We start from the raw sequence: 22,874 nt of genomic DNA on the forward strand, positions 1-22,874 counted from the left end.
AGTGGTCAGTACTGAAGGGAGTGGAGAGGGACTGCATGCAAGCTCTGGTATGCCTCCTTCTCTCCTTTCCTCCTCACCTGGCCAGGTAGCTAAGGGAAATGTAATGGAAAGGGATGTAGCAAAGGAATATGTCCCAGAATATTTACATTTTCCCAAAGGGAGCACAAATAGTAAATAACTTACTCTAAAATAAAATACATCAAACTGAAAATAAATATAAACTTTCCTTGAACCTATGCAAAGCTCTCTTCTGTACTCAGCTTTTTATAATGAAACTTGCCCTGAAAGATACGAACCAACTGAGAGAAGCAAGGAGATGAATCCAGTTGAAAGAGCATAAACATTGAATTGCCATTTGTACTGATTTTCAGATGCAATTTAAAAATTAATCCAGAATGTTCAGGTCATGAGTATTATGAAAGCTTTTTATTGTAATCCTAGACAAAACTTTATTATGCCATAAAGAAGTCAGGAGTCTTTAGTGAAAATTGTAGTTGACAGGAAAATAAAGTCGATTCCACTTAAAGCTAAAAGGTATAGTAGGTCAAGAGATCCTTATATGTACCTTTTACTTTAGAGTGCATTTACAGCTCATGAAAGGAAGTAGATTGATATTCTAGAAGTTAACTTCCTTCTCTTGTGTTCGCAAAGCCTGAGTTAGCCAGGTGGAAGGATATGGAATTAAGCTTTTATTCCTCTGCCTGGGAGCATATGAGCTGGTGTAACCAGCCCAAGGATGAATGTGCAGTTTCCAGAGACAAGCCGACCTCTGCTGAGACCACACACTTCCCTCCCTTATATTTTTCTCATCTCAGCTGAGTACTTAAATACAAATATCTCGAATGATACTGTTTCTTGGAATTTCATTTCATTCATCACTAGCCACTCTCAGTTGCTGGAAATTAATCATGATCGTCATTATGTGTTTATGGAAAGACTATGGTGTACATGACACATATTACAGCCCAGATGGTAAAGAATCTGCCTGCAGTGAGGGAGACCCGGGTTTGATCCCTGGGTCAGGAAGATCCTCTGAAGAAAGAAATGGCAACCCACTCCAGTATTCTTGCCTTGAGAATTCTTTGGACAAAAGAGCCTTCAGGCTACAGTCCATGGGGTTGCAAAAGAGTTGGACACAACTGAGCAACTAACACTTTCATATGGTGTACATAGAAATGTTAATTCAGTGTTAGGAGAATTTCAGCTATGATCTTTGCCTTCTCAGAAATTAGGATCTATAAGAAAGATTTATAAACATCAGATTTTCAGTTTATAAAACCAGTGCATTCCTTCCCAGAAAAAATAAAATAAAAATGATAATGTAAATGGGTTATTATTGGATGTTAGATTCCTAGCTGTGTTCACAGAGCCTAAAACTCATGATAGAACCCAGTGATGAAAGCAACCACAGTCATGCCCTGTAGGTCCTGAGAGCAGGTTTCCTTATGGCAGGATCTTGAGGCAAGAGCAAATTATCATCACCTCACAGAGGGATCTTCTGTGTCCCTCTCTTGAGTCATTAGCTCTTCAATCCAAGAGCATTGGAAGCTGAAGAAACCAAAATCAGCGTAAAACCTCTCAGGAGTATTTTTTGAGAAGGGAGATTAGAAACATGTTTTTCATAATATGAAATTTGGGGATTGTCTGTGGCTTTCCTTTCTTTAGGCTATGTCTTTAGTATTATGATTTATAAGATTTCTTTTGACTAATTGCTGATTGGTGGAGATTTTTAAGGTGGCTCAGAGGTAAAGAATCCACCTGCCAGTATGGGAGCCACAGGAGATGTGGGTTCAATCCCTGGGTTGGGAAGATCCCCTGGATGAGGAAAGGGCAGCTCACTCCAGTATTCTTACCCAGATAATCCCATGGACGGAGGAGCGACAGTACCCGGGGTTGTACAGAGTCTGACACAACTGAGCACGCATGCATGTGTTACATTACAGTGCGTGGGTTTGTTTTTTTTTTTTTTAGTTAAAAATACAACTTTGATGTACTTCCTAGTCTGTTTATATTGTTAAGTGACCAGTTTTATCCAGGCATGGAAATACAGGGATAGAACCTTAAATACAGACTAGTCTAGAAGAGACAGTTATAATCAAACACTTTTCATGATAGAATTGCTTTAATTACTTAACGAAAGTGGATATGTATAATCATCTTCCCAGACTCAGTTGACTACATATTGTACTTAATAAATGAACTAGTTGACAAATGCTCTAACAACCATGATTGTATCAGTCCGTGAGGTTTTTGCTTACTTGTAGATGTCTCTCGTACTCAAATTCTAAGTGATGACTTGATCATCGAAGAGGTTTGCAAACATCGTTATAATTGCTCCTGCCCAGCTTTTTGGGTTTTGGATTTATTTGGATCTTTCCAATAAACATAGTATTCTGATCAGACACTTCTTTTTTCTGGCTTCTGAGAGTGAACTGAGTTATGCACGAATCATTTTGTGCACTATGAGTCACTTGCTGTTAGACTCGTTTTTGGTAAAATCATATTTGTCCTTTTCCCTCACTGATGGGAATAGGAGCTTACTATGTTGGCCTCCCACTCAAAGGGAGCGAATGCTTGTGGCATAACTGGAGGGAATCACTTTATATCCTTTTGTGCAGTCTCTGGGTAGACTCGTTGAAGGACAGAAGATTTTTCTCCAGCAGGAGACAGACGATTCCCCCTTGATACAGAAATCTCACACTCCAGGTGCTTTGACACATCACTGACTGCTGGAGAGCGTGGAGCCAGTGTTTACTGCTGGTTCTTGGGTGTTAAACAGCCCTCCACTGCTTTTATTGTGCCATTAATTGCACTTAATGCAGCTGCATTTCCAGTATGCTTGGCTAGGCTCTGAAAATTAAGTAGAGGGTACTTTGTTATAAAATCCACTGTAATGAGCTCTGGTGGGACAGGGTCTGTTAAGTTTGAAATTACCTCAGGCCATTTCTAAAGGACTTCTTAAAATATTTCACATCTATAAAAGTTTGTAACTAGATAAATAGCCGTGGAGAATGTTCTACCAGGCAGAGGGAAATCCACACTTCTCCTCAGTGCATCTTTGATAAAGTATGAATGTTTTGAATATTTGAAAGCGGTGTTTGTTTTCCTAATTTTTCTCTGCCTCCCATATTCACTAAATTCTAACTTTCAGACTGTCACTATGTCAGCTCAGCTTTGGCTGTTTTGCACCAGGTTTATGTATACAGACCTTTTGCTTTTCTGTTTTTTAGGTTGCCTTTGAATCCAAATCATACACTGAACTAGAATAAATATAGGACCCCCTCTGGGTGTACATAAATTGGTTCAAGAAGGGATCACACCTCCAAGAACAAAAGTACTGAAGAGACAGCTGTAACTATTAGCCAATTAGTTTAATGTTACAACTACCAACCAGGGCCTGAGACAGATTCCTGGTACCTAGCTAATAGATGCTGAAAATGACTTTAATTCCCCCAGTATTCCTGGGCTATGTGACTGACTGCTATAGTGCTTTGCGGCTAATAAAATTTCAGATTGACTAATTTACCAGGTAGCTTTACCAAAACATCCAAGTAATCCGTACATACTCATTAGAGACAGGGCCGGAACATATTCCCTTGGGACTGATTTGGAAACCCTCTCTGGGATCAGCCTCACTGAGCTTTAGATGCTCTGGCACAAATCAGGTGGAGGATCTTCTTTGGTTTAATGCAGCAATTTATCTGAGTTTTGTAGTTAAAGTTTGAGCATGAGGTAATTAGAGCCCTCCAAGCTTGAAATTCATGAACCTTGTTCCCCCTTTAATAGACTCTATACAAGCTCGCCAAGTTCACTATTTGACTGATATATATGGAGGCTTTGTCAAAAGCCGCCGGTCCAAATGTAGTCTTAAAACATTCAGAATTGGTTTTCTTTTATTTTGTACTCTTACCTGTGTAAACAGGGACGATTGCCACGTGTTATTACTAAGGGTCAGCAGCAGTTTATTGTGCCCTTTGGAAACAGTCCCTGGTCAATAAGCAGATACATGCAGCCGTGCAGCTCCGCACCTGCTGTCCAGATGGGTCTAGCCACAAACGTGACGTGGCCAGTCAGGGACGAAGAATAGAGGGGACGGGATGATGTGGGTCTGGTGGGTTTCTTCTACTGTTTGTCCCTCCTGGGAAATAACCTTTCTGCAGCTACCATTATTAGAGTGGGCAGCATTTAACGATCCATACCTCTGCATTAGGTAGTCTTGAATTAATCTATTCAGTACCTACCATGTATATATTTTAGCAGGTGAGAATATAAGCATAGATTATGAATATCAATACATACACACCTGCTTATACACAGGCATGTGTATGGACGCGCCCAGCGCAAAGACACCACGCTACCTTTCTCCTCTGACACTTAGAAAAGATTGTTGTGCTAAAAACTCACCATGTAAAATCACAGATCAGCTATAGTCGTAAGGATTTTCACATATGCCAAAACTATTTTCTCTCTGATAACCATTTGTATCACTCCTATTTGTGAACAAGCCCATGATGTTGGTTGACTCTAAAAAATCTGTAGGGGGTTTTCCTTTCGTTTTGTTTTCTTCATTTGCGTATGATTCTTAGAATACACATCTTTGAAGAAGGAGAGGGGGACTAACATTTAGTGGACACTTCATTTGTATCAAATACTGCACCACGCTTGCCTAAGTTATCTCATTTAATCCCTAAACAACCTGCTGTGGTGTGAGTGGTGACAGCCATTCATCTTCCTGGTAACGGTATTTGTCTGAAATTTTTTAACTGGCTCAAGGTCACACACAACCTAGGAAATATCAGAAAGGTCCTAATCATAGAACATCATCTTAGTGACTTCCTTTAATTTTTCTCATCAAAACCATTTTGTCAGCACTCATTTCTATTTTGCTACAGAGAGATATTTAAAAATCCAGATTGCATTAATATTTATGTGTCCCTTACTCTTTGCTAGGTAGGCACTAGAAAATTGTTCCAAACATTGGCGTTTAGCCCTTACCACAACTTTTTTGACAAGGGGTTATAAACCCACTCTATAGATGAGGAAACCAAGATCTATATAAAGCAAGACTAAGTCTCTTGATCATCAGCTGGTAAATGACAGAGCTGAGACAAGAAATAAAGGTTTCTGTCTCCAAGAATTATGCCCTTCATACTAAGCAGTAGCTGCCTCCCATTTTTTAAAGTACTCCTGAACACTCAGAGACTAAGACGGAAAAATGTTGAGTACTGCAAAGGACAGAGCTAGACCTCGGTATAGATCTAACTGAAAGAAGTTCTCTCTAAAAAACCGAAGTCATCAACTTCTGAAGGCAGCATGTAGAGTTCATTGCTCTCACTCTCAACTATGGTTCCAATTATGAAGGAAAAAAAGGAAGTGGCAGCAGTGCTGCAAATAAATATAAGTGCAATTGGACCAAGAAAATAAAGGTGCCCGGAGTCCCAATCAAATTCCAGAAGCCCCAGAGTGAGCTGCCTTCGCCGGAAACAGAAGAGGAAAGCTAATAAGAGGAGCAAGTTGAGGGAGCCGAGGGGAGCATTTAGTATTTTCTTCTGAGTGCTGAGGATGCAATTTGTTTAAACAGTATTTTTGAAATTCCAGAGGAAAAAAAAATTGTCTTTCTCTCTTGCCACGTAGAAAATTCCACCTCACTGAAGCTGAAGCCACTGTGTCTGTAAGAAATATTTCTTGGGAAGCAGGGTTTTTTGTTCTGTTCTACACAGAGCCATTCTTGGCTTCTTTCTTCATTGGCTTAATCAATATTCATTAAATAAAGCAGGAGGAATATGAGGTTCTTCTTTCCCTTTTCACTTGCTTGTTCCAACAAATAAAAGGCATTTTTGTTTTCTCTGATTAGTTAATATTCCTTTAGTTCACACCTGAGTATATTAATGATCTGTTGCAATACTTGCCTATGGGTATTTGACAGATCTTGGCTGCGAGGGAGAAGTACTTACTGCTTTTGTGATCCAAGAGTTGCAGGGACTCCAAAAGCAATTCCAGGTAACTCCTCTATGTGTGACATTTTCAGAGCTTTTGCGTTGGCAGGAGATTCAAGGACAAGAGACTGGGGACCAATTGGAATAGGAGAGAGCTTTATTACTGAGACATGAAGTGAGGGACAATACTGGAGTGTAAGGTGAGGGGAATGCCTCGACACAGCGTCATACAAAAGAGGGGTCTTGTACTTTTTATAGCATGTTTGTAAATCCATGTATATGGGGTTTTCTGTTTTCATGAAGTTGACAGGATAGACATGGATCTTAGGAAAGAGCGTTTGATGCCCCTAAATACACAGTGGAGAAAACTAAGAGGGAGGAAGACAGCTCTGAAATAATGAGCCTATACTCCCAGCAGAATGAAGACTCTTCACAGGAGGAGAGAAGGGATGGAAGACGAGATGGCTTGATCTTAGATGTGCTTGGCACCTTGTCCTGTAGAAATACACTCCTAAGCTTGGGTTGTAGATCATTATGTTGTCTGACCAGCATCCAGGAGAACTTGTTCCAAAGTTGAAATCCTTATTGACTGGATGGGTCTCCACACCATGGAACATCATTTTTGTAGATTCAGATTATAATAAAATATTGAATTAAAAATATGATGCACATTGTTCAGCTTTACCTAAACTCTGCACAGTGGTGTACCTTCTTTTGAGAATTTTCCATCTTTCTGTGTCTCATGGCTGTTACTTGCTTCTTTATCTCAGGGTATAAACATCCTCAAGTCACTTAAAAAATAATTTCTTTCCTGTGGGTGTTTCCTACTTCTCTTCTTGCCAAGATTTCCTCCCTTATTCTCCTTCCTTTCACTTCCAAAGTGAAGCAAAAGGAATTTAAAGTATAGAACTCAAGGTTCTCGCCTCTCATTGCTCCTCAGTTGACAGCAGCGTCCCCACCTCAGTGCCGTCTTGTGATATCTGATGTACTCGGTGAGCCTCTCCTTCAGATGATCTGGTCTTGCTCTTTGTAGAACACCGCCACCTCTTTACCTCCCCGCTGCCCCTCTGGGTGTTTGTTCTCAGATTCTGTGCTTCTCCCCTTGCTCTCTATAAATGCAGGTGTTTCCCACACCGGCACCCCTGCCCTCCCTCATTCTGCCACACCCCAGCTTCTATGCCCATCTGTATGACTTGCCGCCAAGACTGCATCTCTGCCACCCCTGAGCCCAGAGCCTTGAGTCTACTGGACACCTCATCTCAATGGGCCTGCCCTAAAGACACCTCCAGTTCAGGGTCTCGTCTAGTATGTCCTAGCACAGGGAATGAGTGAACCATCTACACCGTTTTCCAACCCAAACAACTGGAATTCATGCCTGGCTCTTCTTTCCCCTAAATACTCAGTTACAGTGCTCTCTCAATCCTACCTCCTAAGAACCTTCAGAACCGAACTCCTCTCTGATCTTTCTGTCTTATTTACTAGGGTTAACTCATCTTCATCTCTTCCCTGAGCTGTGTGTGTGTGCTCAGCCATGTCCAGCTCCTTGTGACCCCATGGACTGTAGCCCGCCAGTCTCCTCTGTCCATGAGATTCTCCAGGTAAGAATACTGGAGTGAGTTGCCATTCCCTCCTCTGGGGGATCTTCCTGACCCAGGGATCAAACCCGCATTTCCTGTGTCTCCTGCATTGGCAGGCAAGTTCTTTACCACTAGTGCCACCTGGGAAACCCCATCTCTTGCCTCAACTATGAAATAGCCAGTCTATTCATCTTCCCTCCAAACACAATTCTACTCTGTGCCCCTCTGCCCTGTCGATATAACACATACTTGTGCTCAACTCCAACCCCTATGCTGCTAAGTCACTTCAGTCGTGTCTGACTCTGTGCGACCCCATAGACGGCAACCCACCAGGCTCCCCCATCCCTGGGATTCTCCAGGCAAGAACACTGGAGTGGGTTGCCATTTCCTTCTCCAATGCATGAAAGTGAAAAGTGAAAGTGAAGTTGCTCAGTCGTGCCCGACTTAGCGACCCCATGGACTGCAGCCTACCAGGCTCCTCCATCCATGCTGCTGCTGCTAAGTCGCTTCAGTCGTGTCCGACTCTGTGCAACCCCATAGACGGCAGCCCACCAGGCTCCCCCGTCCCTGGGATTCTCCAGGTAAGAACACTGGAGTGGGTTGCCATTTTCCTTCTCCCCTCCATCTATAGGACTCTTTAAATGAATCCCAGTTACTCTGTGTGAACTAGGAACTCCTCTGCAGTGCTCGTGAGATCACCTGTGACTTAGCCTGTCGAGGTGTCCTGAAATTTCCTTCCCTGCAGGTGTAGCGAACTCACCTGCCCTGCTGGCCTTGTGCCATTGGGCATGCTCTTCTGGCCACCTCCACCACTAACCCCTGACTTGTTTGCCTGGGGCATTTCTACTCATTTCTAGCCGAAACACTCTCTTCTCTTTTACCTCTTTGACTTTCACTGGAGTGAGATGCCCCCCTTTCCTGACACCCTCCAAGTAAACCATTATTTTGCTACACTTGCTGTTTTCCTTTCCCCACTCTCGCAGTTCCTGGAGGACGTTGGCTCTCTGCCGTTTCCTGAACCTGAGAAGCTCCTCCCATCTCAGGGCCTTTCCACTTCCTCTTGCCTTCACCTGTACATCACGTCACCCCTTCACCTTACTGGTATCTCTCCTCAGATAGATCCTGGAGAGGTCTGCCCTGATTTTCCTTTATTATACCTGTTATAAAGACCTGTTGCTTCTTGCCCCTGCCCTGTTTTCTTCATGCTGTTTACCACGTTGAGGTGTGTGTGCATTATTGTTGTCGCTGTTGTTGACTTCCCCATTGGAATGTCAGCTCCATGAAGGCCTGTTTGTCTGCTTTGTTCACTCGTCCATGACCTAGCACTAAAAGAGGACCCGGCACTTAGTAGGCCATCAATGGATATTTAGATGAGCAATTGTATTCTTTTCAACTAGCATAATACTAGGCAGTATTAGTAAATACTAAGTATTTACTCTTAAACAGTCAGCAAAGATTTATTAAAAAGAATAAGCATGGAGTAAGCATTTGAACATGATTAAATAAATTCCCAGGCCTGAACCTGCTAAGAAGAGACCAGAGGCTTCCTGGAAAACAGAAGCAAGACAGCTGGAAGACAAACAAAAATGACTGGCTAGTGGCAAAGTCCGTTCTCATCAGAATGCTGGTTCAGTTATTCAGTTCAGATTTTTGGCAAGTGATGCAGATTCTTTTTCAGAAAACGTTGATTGATTGCACAGTTGTACCCACTTCATTTGCAAACCTTCATTATCTCTTTTTCCTTTCCTCCCTCTGTCTGCATTTAGAAGGGGAGGAGCAGTGTATAATTCCACAAAGCAATTTTTGTGAATAAACCAACTAACTGGCTGCTGCTTTCAGACTCAGAGTTCCACACAGAATACAAGTGTCTGCTTTAGCTGTGTGTTCTCTGACTGAGTCTCCTTGCGTTCATTCATTTGGGTGTTCATTTGATTACTTGCTCATTCAAGGAATCATTTGCTCAGTCCCACTAAGTGCCAGGCTGGTACAGGCTGTATGTGGGTGCCTGGCTCTTGTCTAAAGCAAGAATTCTTGACATGAGGTCTACGGATGGGTGTCAGAGGCTCTCTGGAATTTTTATAATTGTATACACAAAAGCTTTGTGTTTAAATATTGCCTTAGGAAGACAGTTTGCTTAAACATGTCTGTTATTCAAAGAAAGAAACATGTTAAGAACCTTTGACAAAGAGAGGCTTGGGCTAAGTCATGGATCTAAATAATAGGTCTTCAAATTAGGTTTTTTTCCTCCTTGATATGTTTCATGGTGGTGATGAGTGTGAAAGTATGTGGTTGTGTGTGTTCTTAATTTTAGCCCTGACAATCTTGTCAGCTTGTTTACTAATCTCTAAACTCCAAATAGTGTTCATTTTTCTTATTTAGTTTCCAACTCTATAAATCATAGCCTCTGTAGGTCCCCACGAGGCAGATGGCAGTGGTGATGAAAACCTTGATCTAACATAAGCAAGACCTAGTTCCCACTCAGTTACCATTGATGATTGTGTGGGCTTTTGTTTGTATGTAATCAGAGAAGATGGTGGGGTTGTAAGAGGTGATTTTGGTTTCCAGTGTTGGTAGCTCTGTACGTTTACCTAATCAAGTTATGTTGGAAGCGTTCAGCATCTTAAAATGAATGCCAATTACTGCTAGAATAGTACATGAGTGAATCTTCAAGAGAAAATTCAGTGGGCAGTTGCTGACACTCAGTGAATTGCTGGCTCCTTGCCCAAGTATGTGTGAAAGGTTTGCACTGGTTTGAGGCCCTGATTGCACTTGGCTGACAGGGTCTGTGGTGACACTGTAGATTCTATATCACGCTGCAGGAAAGACAGAGACTAGGTAAAGCATATAGGGGAACACATATTTCTGACAGTTTGGTAAATAATTCCTAAGAAATGGGCATATTTAAGAAAAATAGTGTTTCTGTAAAAATTGGGATACAGATGGTGATCTAGAAAAGTCATCTTTGACTAGGCCTCCACTTTGCATGACAAGGAGGAAGAGCTGACATGTGCTGAATGCCTCCCAGGGGCTAGAACTCTAGACTGTTCATTTATTCACAAATATATATTGTGCACCTTCTATGTTCTGGGCCCTAATCTAACTGTTAGGGTTTCAGCAGTGCACAAAACGATCCCTCCAGCTTAGGAAGGGAACAATGTGAGTGGAGAAGAAAAAGTGTTAAGTGAAAGTATTGGTTGCTCAGTCATGTCCAACTCTTTGCGACAACATGGACCGTAGCCCACCAGGCTCCTCTATCCATGGGATTCTCCAGGCAAGAATACTGGAGTGGGTAGCCATCCCATTCTCCAGGGGATCTTCCCAACCCAAGGATCAAAGCTGCGTCTCCTGTACTGCAGGCAGTTCTTTACCGACTGAGCCACTGGGGAAGTCCTTAATGGAGAAGAGAGACGACATGCAAATAAGTTCTAGGAGGAAAATAAAAGCAGATTGGGGGGTGTCACATGTCCTCACAGCATCTCCCTTTGACACAATTAGACATTGATGTCCCCAGAGCCTAATTTGTCCATGACCACCCAGCTAATAGAGATAAATGAAGGATTTCAAACTCAGTCGGCCTGACTCCAGAACCCAAATCCTTTCCTCTGTGTGCAGCTATTTCCCAATGACTCCTTCCATTGAACTCAGGCAAGCAGAAGGCAGAGAGCATCTTGGGGAGGAGTCTGATGGCCTCAGTAAGAGACCTGTGGCAGAAGATCCCCTTCAGAGCTCTGAGGTGATGGGACAGTCCATTTGGTAACCGACTGCCTCACACAGTGCCCAGTTGACTGCTGTGGTGTTGGCGTGCACTTCAGGAATTTTGACACAGGCAGGGCAAGTGGTCGAATAGTAAAGTTTGGGTTTTCAGACAGAGCTGAGTGAACCTTGATCCTCCTGGATGTAATTGTGTGACTGTTAAGCTATAGTGTCGAGCCCCAGGAAGTTGTGGAAAAGTGTGGCACCCAGACATGCAAGTGTCTTGAGGAGTGTGACAGTCCATTGGGATTGCAGCTTGAGAAAAAGCTGGCTGGAGCCGGCCGATGGTGAGCCTGGAACCTTGCATGTGTAGCTAGGTTAAGGTGAAGTTGTTCTGGGCTCCGTGTCCAGCCAGTGGGTCCCAGAGTATTGACTGTTATAGTTCACTGTCTACGTGACCTCACCCTCCACACACAGTTCCAGCACGCCCCTATACTGAAGCCGCCGCTCTCCCTGCCCCAATGCAGAGTTGAGAGTTGAGAGTCACACATTCGTTGGATTTTATTTATTTGCTTATGTATATGTCTTCACACTAGACTCTGGTCACCTGGAGGGTCAGGATGGTGCTTTCATTTTTATATCCGCTGACATGGTACCCAGCTAAAAGTAGAGACTCAACACAAATTTCACGTGGAGGCTTTTAGCTTTCTTCTGCTGACATATTAAGAAAGCATTCAGAAATGGAAATGGGAACCTGGCTTATATTGCTAGCTCCTAGGTCTATGAGGTTAATATCTTCCATATTTTAAGTGTTCACTAAATTTTTCATAAAAAAATGTATTACCATGGTCTGAAATAGTTGAGCTCTGGAAATCAATCAATGCCTTTTTCAGTAGCTGGTGCTGTTATAATTGTAGCATTATGTCCTTTGGGTCAACAGCCCACTATTTCATGGAACTATTTATTTTTGACTGTTTTTTTGTCAGAAAGTCTCTAAACACGTGACTAAGCATTGATGGGGTCCAAGAGTAAGCTAGCACGTGAGAGAATGTGATATGAATATATGAGTGGATGAGCAGGAGAGAGAGGAGGGGAAAGGACCAGAGACACTGCCTTCTTTCTACCGCAGAGACACAAGCTACTTCCTGCAGAGCCCCCTGCCATATTAGTGGCCTTGGAAAGCCCGAAGGATGGATGGAGCATTAGAATGGAAGTAATAAGGTTGTGCTTGACTTCCTCAGCATTCGTAGCAGATGTTACAGTTGTCACAACATGAAGCTTTGGAATCAGACTTGGGGGGGGGGAATCAAGATAACAGATGTGAACTTTTTCCTTTTATGACTAAGTGTAGGTGGGGATAGTGGTAAAGAACCCACCTGCCAATGCAGGAGACATAAGAGATGTGGTTGCAATCCCTGAGTTGGGAAGATCCCCTGGAGGAGGAAATGGCAACCCACTTCACTATTCTTGCCTGGAGAATTCCATGGACAGAGGAGCCTGACGGGCTATAATCCATGGGGTTGCAAAGAGTCAGACACGACTGAAGCGACTTAGCATGCACACATGCTGACTGACACCATACCAATTCAATGATAATCTCTAGTTCCTTCCTACTGGGCAAAGTCATGCCACTAACAGTCTGTGTGTCACTGAGGTCAGAAGGGGTGACAGTCTTACAATGGCACTCAACTGAAAGGCTTTTAAGACATTTTGCAAAATGAAAGTATAATAATCCTTCTTTTTTCAGCCCCTACTGAGGGAGCATACCAAACCTAACCCCCATTAAAAATTTCAACTTCTCAAAAACAGTTTTCGCATATTATTGGGGGAGGTCATTTCTACCAATTAAAGGACAAGGATCCAACTTGGTGTAGTTTGTGCTGCTTTCAGATCCCAAATTAGATGGGATTTTCTAATTTTCCCTTTGAAAGCTGTGGTCGGGAGTACTTGGTCCTTCATGGCTTAATGGAGTAGGTGATTGGTAGAAGGTTATCATAGGAAGAAGAGAAACAAGGACAACAGGAACAACAAGAAAAGCAGCAGCTCAGAAGCAGAGCTTCAGGTGGTGTTCGGGCAGAGCACCTTCCACCTCAGGCATGTGTTCAGGCTTGGAGCCTGGGCTGGTGTCTGCAGTGCCACTCCCTGTGGCCACTGGACCCTTCTATCACACAAGACTACCTCACTCAGTGGACTCTCTGTCGGTCATCTCTGTGTTCTCAGGGCCCAGCAACGTGCCTGCCTCATAGTGAGGCTCGGTAAGTGTTGGCTGCTGTAGCCCTGAAGCCAGAATGAATTAGTTGATAACTTTTGCGGAGCTCACTTTAGATAAAAATCAAGACCTTCTGCTGCTCAGAGGTTCTCCTGTTCTATAGTTTCTGTTCTTTCTGTTCTCAAGTCACTTTATAACTGCCTCACTCTTCAAACTTTTCCAAATTGAGAGAGAGTGCAATTGATGATACCCTGTATCTCTGCTGGAAATCCAAAGACAAGAATTAGTCATAATCTATTTTTTTTATTTTGTAAATACAAAGAGGAAATTCTCATTTTCTTCACTATATAAAGGGAATTAAATAGTTTAAGCTCTGCATCCAAAGCAAGCCCTGCAGCATCACTTTGTTAAAATCAAAAAATACATTCAGAAAAGGCTTGGAGTTGTGGGTGGATTTCAAGTCCTGTAAAAGTGACTGTTTTTTGTATACATTGTTATGAGAATGATCAAGAAAGTTAAATTGAAATGATTGTTACCTACCGTTGTTAGAGAGTCCTGTTTGAATTTGCAATAATTACTTTACAGAATCAAGAACTAAAGCGTACCCTCATCTATTCCTTCAATCCTGCCCTTATACCTCCATGCATCTCTTGAGGATTCCCCTGAGGTACTCCGCAACCTTCAGCCTAGCCTGTGGCTCATGCCTGTATTTTCCTGAGGTTTCTGACCTCAGAGATGCAGACTGTCAGCACTTCATCATCCTCTCTAGTGCTATTGCTCCAAACAGCAGCTTACCCCATTGCCTTAAGAATGTACTTGTCAGCTGGAAGTTTGGGTCCTCTCAAGAAGTGTGTTGATCAACTTCTATGTAACCCATGTAAGGTACCTATAATAGCTCCTGTAGTAACTTCCAGATTGTCAGAAAACAGCTATTTTCCTCTTTCCCTGCCTACAGATGAAGAAACACCTGCTTTGATAACTCATTTCCTTCAAAGGAAAAGCGAGGCAAGTGGGCAAAAGGACTCTTTAAAATGAAAACTTCGTACTGAAAAGAAGTCCTTGTAATTCATACAAGAAGCATTTTTAAGACTTACAAAAGTAATACATGGGTGCCATTTCACTTTTAGGCAGTTTACCATTCTGATGAAGAAAAGTTTTGTAAAGAAAGTGTTCACAATCTGTGAATACTGTGTAAGTTCTGCAGAAGATAGGAAGTGCATGCTAAACACATTCTTGTGTAAACAGATCATTGAGTGTTTTGTGTATTTCCCTTAGTTTGTACTAGTTGTAGCCATACAGATAGGCTTTTTTTGATAAAAGCAGACATGATTCCTTCTTCTTAAATCCAGCCATTCATTTGTAAATATTAATACTCTTACAGTCTTATCGCCCTTAACGCTTTTCCTGAATATATTCAGTGCAACTTTAAATTGTGGGAGAAATTTAACTGTGTTGCAAAAAAGAATTTTTGAATCAGCATAAGACTTCTTAGAGTTTCAGTTATTTTAACAGATTAAATACTTCTTTTGTCTAAATTGGTAATATAATGTGTTAATAGGCTTGAGATATGAATTATAAAAATGTATTTTTTAGAACATTCTGGATCTGAGTTTAAAAATAAGCCCATACTACACTGTTTTTGAATATGGAAGGTTTCCTTTCTTATTATTTAATGTTAACCTACCATTCAAATGCCTGATCAGCAATACCTGTCCCTGTTTCTTTTCGCTGGTTCTCAGTTATCCTGTATTTTAAGGGGCAAAAAACTTATCTTGGTGAAAATACATTGAAAAAGTGTTGTTGTTCTTTGTTTTCAGACATTCGCTTCATGTAGTGTGTGGAAACTCCACACATCGGGCTTTTGACAACAGTTTCGATTTTAGGGCTGCTGTTTGGGTTAATCAGGTACCTACCACTCGTGATTCCAGTGCATCTTCCCCATCCCGACCTGAAATTCCACCAGTGTTTAGGGCATGCACAAACAGTGAGGAATTTAGTGTTGAAAGGGTACAAACTGTGAATTTGGGCAGTAGGGGGAGCGGTAAGAATAAGTGTCAGAATGAAGACTTGGTCCCATAGTCAATAAAAGCATATCAATGTTTATTTTTATAGGGAGACACACATACACATATACACAACTATATACTTCATAAAGTTCTGAGACTTCTGAGAAAACCCTCCCTGGCTTCATCTGCCCTACAGTGAGGGAGGCTAATTGACATTCTTCAAGGGAAATCCCTTTTCTTCTCTTTGGTAGTCATGGGAAGACTCATTAAGCATTCTGTACTCTTTTCTTTCCCAGACTCCGACTTTGCTTAGCCCAAGTGCTAAAGCCCAGGGAGTGATGTCCAGGATTTCCTTTAGTCCTCTCTTCCCCCACGCTCAGTGTAGGAACAGAGTCTTGCCCCTTACACAGCAGATTCCGAGGGTACCCACCAAACTTGCCTTTTTACTCGGTGGATGACTCCACTCCTGAAATACCACCTGCAGAACGTTAAGGCTACATCCACCCATCCTGCCACTCGGCTCCCTGTGGAGGGAGAGCTGGATGAGAAAATAGCCCCAAAATGGTATTCCCTATCTGCTAATGACGTTTCCCAAATCAAACAGTTTCTTGGCAACCCTGCCTCCCGGTGTCATCCTCTTCACTTTTGAGTGTCTTGTTCAAGGGATCCCTGAAATAATGCGCCCCTTTCTCTCTCCCTGCCTGTGGTTTACCTTCCCAGTGTGAACTGTGCAGGGAGGGGCTGGGGCAGCTGCAGCTGCTCTGGAAATGGGGGCGGGGAGGGTTAGGGGAAAAGGGCAACGCGGGACGCAAGGCAAGAATGGCTCATGACTTTTCCGCCGTTCATTACGTGTGTCCACTAAGCTGGCCTGCTTCTGTTTTCTAATGGGTTCTTCAATGGCAAGCTGACCTTTTGTCTGAATAGGTCAAACTCCCACTGAGCGATAATCCTCAGCCTTCCTGGCGTTTGTGCATCCCTGAAGGTGACGGGCACTGGTTAGGAATATGACTGGGAGTGTGTGGTGTATTTCCCCAAAGAGGGATTGTCTTTTATTGCACTTAATTAATTCTCAAAGACTACCTCACAAGGTTATGTGGAAGAGTCTAGGTTATTTTTTGCTGACACCGTTGAGGGACAAAATGAATTTTTCAGATACATGCTTCAGATTGGGGTTTTCTTCTGTCTTTCATTTTTTTTTTTTTTTTGTCTTCCATTTTTTAATGAGAGAAAGGCCAAATGTGCAATCCTAATGATTCATCATATCATTTTATATTTCTGAGACAATCAGAATTTCTTCAGTCAATTTTTAAAAATCTTTCTCCCTATACATTGCTTCCATTTAAAGTCTCTTAAAACTCTAGGTGTTTTATTTCTAACCCTTGAAAAACATGAGATGATCATGTTGTTTTCTTGATCATGTTATGCTGGGCCTAGGTTTGTTTCGAATTGCTTAAAATTTTCTGATGGAATGTTTATGAGGTTTTATAGCACAGGGTACCCTACAGTGGCTAGCAAGTTTCAGCATCACATAGGTACTCAGTAATTTCTGAACTGAATTTGAACTACTGTGGCTTGTTTTTTTTTCCTTTTACCAGTTTATATAACCTGTTCAAATTATACAATTCTCATCACTGTCAGTGGCTGAGATATAGTCTTCACAGATACAGGATTACATGTTCCATTTATTTAGCAATGTGCTATGCATTTTTTGGTTGATTTAGTATTCTTTACATTCCAAAGCATTGTCTTTTAATTGAACAGACAAATGACCGAAGTGTCTGCAGATTAAACATTAACCTGTATAGCAGTACCAAGTATGCAGTGTGGGGGCGCTACCAAATGGTTTTAAAAACTGTCAACTTCCAAAACACAGCAGTCTGAGAGAACTTCATAAACAGTGTATTACTTTTCTGAGAATGATGACCCTCACTGAGGAAGTGCCTCTTCAGTTTTTCTTTAGGCATAAATGATACTCCATAAACACAATGAGATTAACATAGAGGAACAAAATAACTGTGTTTGTATTGTTCCTGAGTTATCAGATTATTATCTCAGTACTCAAAATCCCAAATGTGGTGGGATGAAAAGTACAAGATAAAAAGTACACATTTAACATCTATTCAGTCACCAATAATGCTTCAAGTCAGAGCTGGGCTTCTACCTGGGGCATAATGGGTTCCTGTTTAACATATTTATGTTGGTTGTAAAATTAGGAACTGTCATTACAGCCCCACATCACCTGCATAAGTGCAAAACATATAAATCAAGAGAAGTTCCAGTGTAATAAAAATGCCATTGAAGGGAAAAGCATGAAACCACTTACAAGATTCTTGTGTGTTATGCTGGCATGTACTAGAATGCACACTCGGGTTTCTATAGAGGATCTGAAGAACAAAGGAAACTATGCAGGTGTAGGACTCGTGGACAGAAGACCTGATGGAGGCATGTGGGATTTCCAGACTGACCAGTAAGGTTTTAAAATAAAATTCCCAATTATGTATGCATTTGCACCACTTACCTGAAGAACAGCTGAGCCCTAAGTTGAGGAAAGGCAAGAAAAGAATGGCTGTCAATGGCCAGGCTTAAATAACCCCTGCAGGAACCCGGTATAGTTCCTGCAGTATAGTTCATGCTTCAAGAAGGCAGTTGTTATTGGAGCCTACTCCTTGGACCTTCTAGTGAATGAACAAGTTCCTTTCATTTCCTGTGATGTTTCAAGGTCCTCAATAGATTGGTGGCTGTTACTCTGCTGCCCCCCTCTTAATCCAGTTCATTGGAGAATAGTGTATGTTCTCTGAGATCAGTCCATTTTCTCTGTGAGTTACAGGGGTTTATTTTAAACCTCATTATTGGAAGTCCTGAAATGCCCCCAAATTTTAAACTATTAATAAAGAGCTTTCTGAATCCTAATTACTGCCTCAATAACAGAGTGGACACTTTTGAAGTTTTTTAACACCCCCTTCTGCCTCTCCAAAGCTCCCCTCCCCCCAACAATCTTTAAAAAAAAAAAGAGAGAGAACTGCAGATTTTATTCATGTGGGATCATTCACACCAAGCAACCATAATGTGCAATTAACACTCTAGAAACTGAAAACAGTATTCAGCAAGACAGCTGCATTATCAAAAATGCCAAAGGAGTTTTGAAGGGAGTAATGTGCATGTTAGAATAGGAAATTAATCAGAAATGCACACACACCCAGTAATACTGTCTTAAGTACATCTTAATATTAAAATTTTAAAAATCTTATGTCTATACTTATAGTAGTGATTAATCTGAGGGTAGAAAATTGATTTTTTTCTATTTTAAAATTATTAGTTGTGTGTTTTGCTTCTGAAGCAAATGAAGAAGTTAGAATAGCGATCTCTAAAGTCCCTTCCAACTGGAATATTCCTTGATAATAATCACTCTTCAATTATATTTTATAAATTTTCCCATTGAAAGAAAATGCCCTTTTTATTTCCTCTTGCAAGTAATAGTGATACTTACCACTCATACTAGTTTCAAAGTGCCTTTCAGACATGGCAGACATTAGCTCACAATTTCAGGGGGGAACTGCCTACTTTTGCACAGCACAATGATCCTAAGTACACTTATATTATCCCTACTAAGGTATGGATCTAACTGACTTAGTAATAACTGAAACATAACAGAATTATCCCAGCAGCATTTTGCTGGCATTGTCTTGTCAACTAGCTGAAAGCGTTTGGAGAAGAAAGAAAGGGGGTTTAATTTTATTTTCAATTCATAGTGTCTAGATTTGAGGGAACCGAGGTTTGTCAATTTTTAAGAAAAGCAGGAAGAGGTAAGGGATGTATTTGTTTGAAATATGGAAAAGTTCTGAATATTTTCTTTCATAAATTGCTGGAAAGCAAAGTAGATTTTTATGTTTGAGGACTTTTTAAAGCTGGAAAAATAGCTAGAACAGATTTAAAAGCAAATCATGACCCCGTGCAAAAAAAAAGAAAGAAATTGTGAAGTGATGACCCACAATTCTGGATCCCCTAAATATCATGCAGTCAGCCCTTCTGTTAAGGATCGGGAGGCTCTCTGGGTGTATGTGCCTGCAGACAACACACACATGCAGGGTATGCCAGGAACAGAAAGGCTAACTATACCTTAGCAGAAGAACAGAAGTATTCAGATAAGGAAACAGTCACTGAGCTGTGAGGTACAGGCTAAACAAGCTTCCACCTGGGCTTCCTGCGGGTCCTGTAGGAACAGTTACATGTGAATGTTCAGTAAATATGAAATCCAGCCATCCTGAGACACTTCACACTAGTGCAAACAGTCACTAATGAGAATCTCCTAGCCAACATGTTGTGCTTATTAAATTATGATAAAGTTATTGCATTAGAACATTTAAAAAATCCTGTTGGCTTTTTTCCTGGCCTAGAGGATATTAAATGTTCAGGTTTCTCTGGGAGGAAAAGGAAATATGTATTTGCTTTAAAAATAACAATACCTAAATTTTAAGAAAAGCAGCTTACTAATTTATTTTTTTTTAATGTGAACATTCCTCTGTTTTTTTGCTCCAGTATAGGGAAAACAGTCCAAAAAGAAAAACATTAAATCTGATTTTAATGTTTGTAGAAGTTGATATTCTGAGATGAAAATTCAGCCTCGGCTCTGATTTGCTCAGGCAACTGAGAACCAGAGTTAAACCTGGCTTGTGATTCTCTCAGATCTTAGAGCTATAGTAGCTATCTAGTGATACAATTAAAGAGAAATGAAGCTGAAGGTGTGAATTGGAGCCCCAACTTAATTTCTTTCTTTCTTTCTTTCCTTTTCTTTTTCTTTTTTCTTTAAGTTATAGGTGCACAGCGAAGGAGAAGCCCCAGTGCACTGGCCATTGAAGTATTTGAAGCACATTTGGGAAGTCACATTTTACAGGTACCTTTAAACGAAAAAAGGTTGCTTACATTTTGCTAGGAAAAATCCACGTGTTTAGTCTTTTTATGAAAATGCCTTTTATTGCAGCTATGTGTATGACTTGCTGTTGTATCTTGGAATTATGAAATTTTTATGAATTTATTTTTTTTCTTTTTAGAAAGCCATCCCTTGAGAGAATATTAATGAGAAAGGGAGGGCAAGTATTATTTGTGCTATAATAACTGAGATGAACGGTACTATTGAGTTGACGCACAATGTATAGTAGCTGGCTGTTCCCAGAATGATTGTGTGTGCTGCATTTGTAAGTGAACATATGTGTGTGTCTTTGGAGCTATGTTTTGTTTTTGGAAGAGCAAAGTTTTGTTGTGAAAGTATGTGACGTTTTTATGTGTTGCCAAACTTCAGTTGTTCTTTGCTTGAGTTTATGTTCATAAGTGCTTCCCACCCTGATGTTAGCTTTCCTAAAGTACCGACTTTGTTAGGGTGAGATGTTAAAGTATGTTTTTAAGTAAGAGGAGACAGATATTAATAATTTGATCTTTCCAGTGACTTTCATGAAAAATATGAGGGTGACTAGGCGTGGACCTGTAGTTATTTAGTCTTGGAAAAAATTTATGCCAAACTTAGCGCCTCACTTACTCAGAACTTTTTCTGTTAGGATTTTGCAAATCATTAACTTGACTATCATTCTGCATTGTTTCTCTTTCCAGGATAAATGTTGCCATGGCCAAAGCTTTTATTTATTTATTTATTTTTTGTACATGTAAGATTCATTTTTAACCTGGAATTGAAGAAACAGACATATTTGGGGTGTTTGGGCATCTTATTGGAAAAAGATGGTTGCTTTCCTTAGATAAGATTTGGGATAAAAACAAAGCTAAACTACAAACTCCTGTCCATTCAGAGTAATTTTTGTTAAAAAAGGTCTCTATGGTGCTTTCATTTTCTAGATAGCCAAAGTGGTACTGAATCTAGCATGTAATTTTTGAAAATATATACCCTAGAAAAACTGCTTTCATCAGATTGTCCATGGTCAAACCCCCGTGACTCTCCAAAATGGTTCCTTGGCTGACAGCTTCAGTGTCATCGAGACAGTTGTTCAAACGACAAATTCCTGGGTCTCTCCTGGACCTAGTAAATCAGGGTCTTCAGGGTGAAATCCAGGAATTTGTTACTTTTAACAACCATTTGAGATAATTTTGATGCTTTATTAGGTCTGAGATGTCACTATTCACCTTTGTAAATTTAAGGCCTGAACGGTCCTTATTTATTTGTATTTATTTTGATCTTTCTCATTTCTCCACTAATATATGTTGACATCCCACAGAACTATGTTTCCTGAACTACACCTTAGGAAATTCTATCCTGTTGTGCACATAAAGTTTTGAATTACCTTTGTAGTAGATAAGTTTCAGGGACACAGGAAGGATATTTCTTTCTGGATCTTTGCATTTTTATTTCCCTCTTCCCTATACGTTTTTGTCCAGAATCTCCATTATAAGTTGTGTATGAGTGATACCATATATACCACTGTTCCTCTGTATGTGAGGGGAGTTCGTTCCAGGACCCCTGTGGACAGAAAACTCTGTGGTTGCTCAAATTTCTAATATAAAATGACATGGTATTTGTATATAACTTATGCATGTCCTCTTCTATACTTGAAATCATCTCTAAACTATTTACAGTACCTAATACAGTGCAAATGCTATGCAAATCATTGGTGGCATGTGGCAAGTGTATGTTTTTCTTTGTGGAACTTTCTGGATTTTTTCCAAATATTTTTGATCCGTGGTTGGTTGAATCTGTGAGTACAGAGGGCCAACTGTACATTGTTAGATTCTGATGTGATCCAGGATAACTCCTATTTATATTCTGAAGCCATCGGTGCGTAAGACTTTGTCAGTGAGAGAAATGATTCCAGTGGTATCCTATTATCCTCTAAATTCTCTCTGGAAATCTTGTGTTCATTGTTTTGTAGGGAGGGGGACTTAGGAGCTGCAAGAATTTAAATCTAATTTAAAACAAAAAACTTAAGAGTGTAAATGTAAGCTCAGTGAGAGCAGTGTAGAAATGAAGAGCGACTGTTCCCAGTGCCAGTTCAACGTTGGACTCCGTTAAGAGAGTGGAGGATCTAGATGAGACTGCTGAACTCTCCTGTTCTTTGGTTTGGTCACACCTGACTTAAACAGCACTCTTGAAGGGGTATAGACAGCTGGATGTCATTTGGAGTGGAATAACTAGATGAGTGCATGAACTGGAAATCGTGTTACATGAGATGTGGCAAAGGGCGTGGTGAAGTTAAGTGTGGGAAATACATGGCATAAAAGGGACATTAATATCCTCTCTTATCTATTTGAAGGCCTCATTCCAAAAGAAGAAAAAAAAGGAGGATTAGATACATTCTGTGTCTTCAGAGTGTAGAAAAAAGAGAAAGAGATGAAAGTTGAATAGAAAAAGAAATTGCCTCCATGTAACAAAACTTGGAAATAAAGCTGTCTGCATTTCCAACACACTCAAAACCTTTAGCGTTAGAAGCATAGATGGCTTTGTAAAGATGCTTTC

At 40.8% G+C, this 22,874-nt stretch overlaps 1 protein-coding gene across 8 annotated transcripts in view; it reads left to right on the top strand.

Annotated features, from left to right (window-relative positions):
• Positions 1 to 22,874, top strand: part of NPAS3 (neuronal PAS domain protein 3) — a 959,011-nt gene that overhangs the window by 452,792 nt on the left and 483,345 nt on the right. For 5 of the 8 annotated variants that reach the window (XM_059879430.1, XM_059879431.1, XM_024982066.2 and 2 more), the window contains one exon: positions 20,230 to 20,312. In XM_059879430.1, the coding sequence (XP_059735413.1) occupies positions 20,230 to 20,312 (83 nt within the window). The remainder of the gene's footprint in view (positions 1 to 20,229; positions 20,313 to 22,874) is intronic. The other 3 variants (XM_059879434.1, XM_024982067.2, XM_059879433.1) reach the window with 1 other exon arrangement.

Source organism: Bos taurus, chromosome 21, assembly GCF_002263795.3.
Source record: "Bos taurus isolate L1 Dominette 01449 registration number 42190680 breed Hereford chromosome 21, ARS-UCD2.0, whole genome shotgun sequence".
NCBI classification, from domain to species: domain Eukaryota; kingdom Metazoa; phylum Chordata; class Mammalia; order Artiodactyla; family Bovidae; genus Bos; species Bos taurus.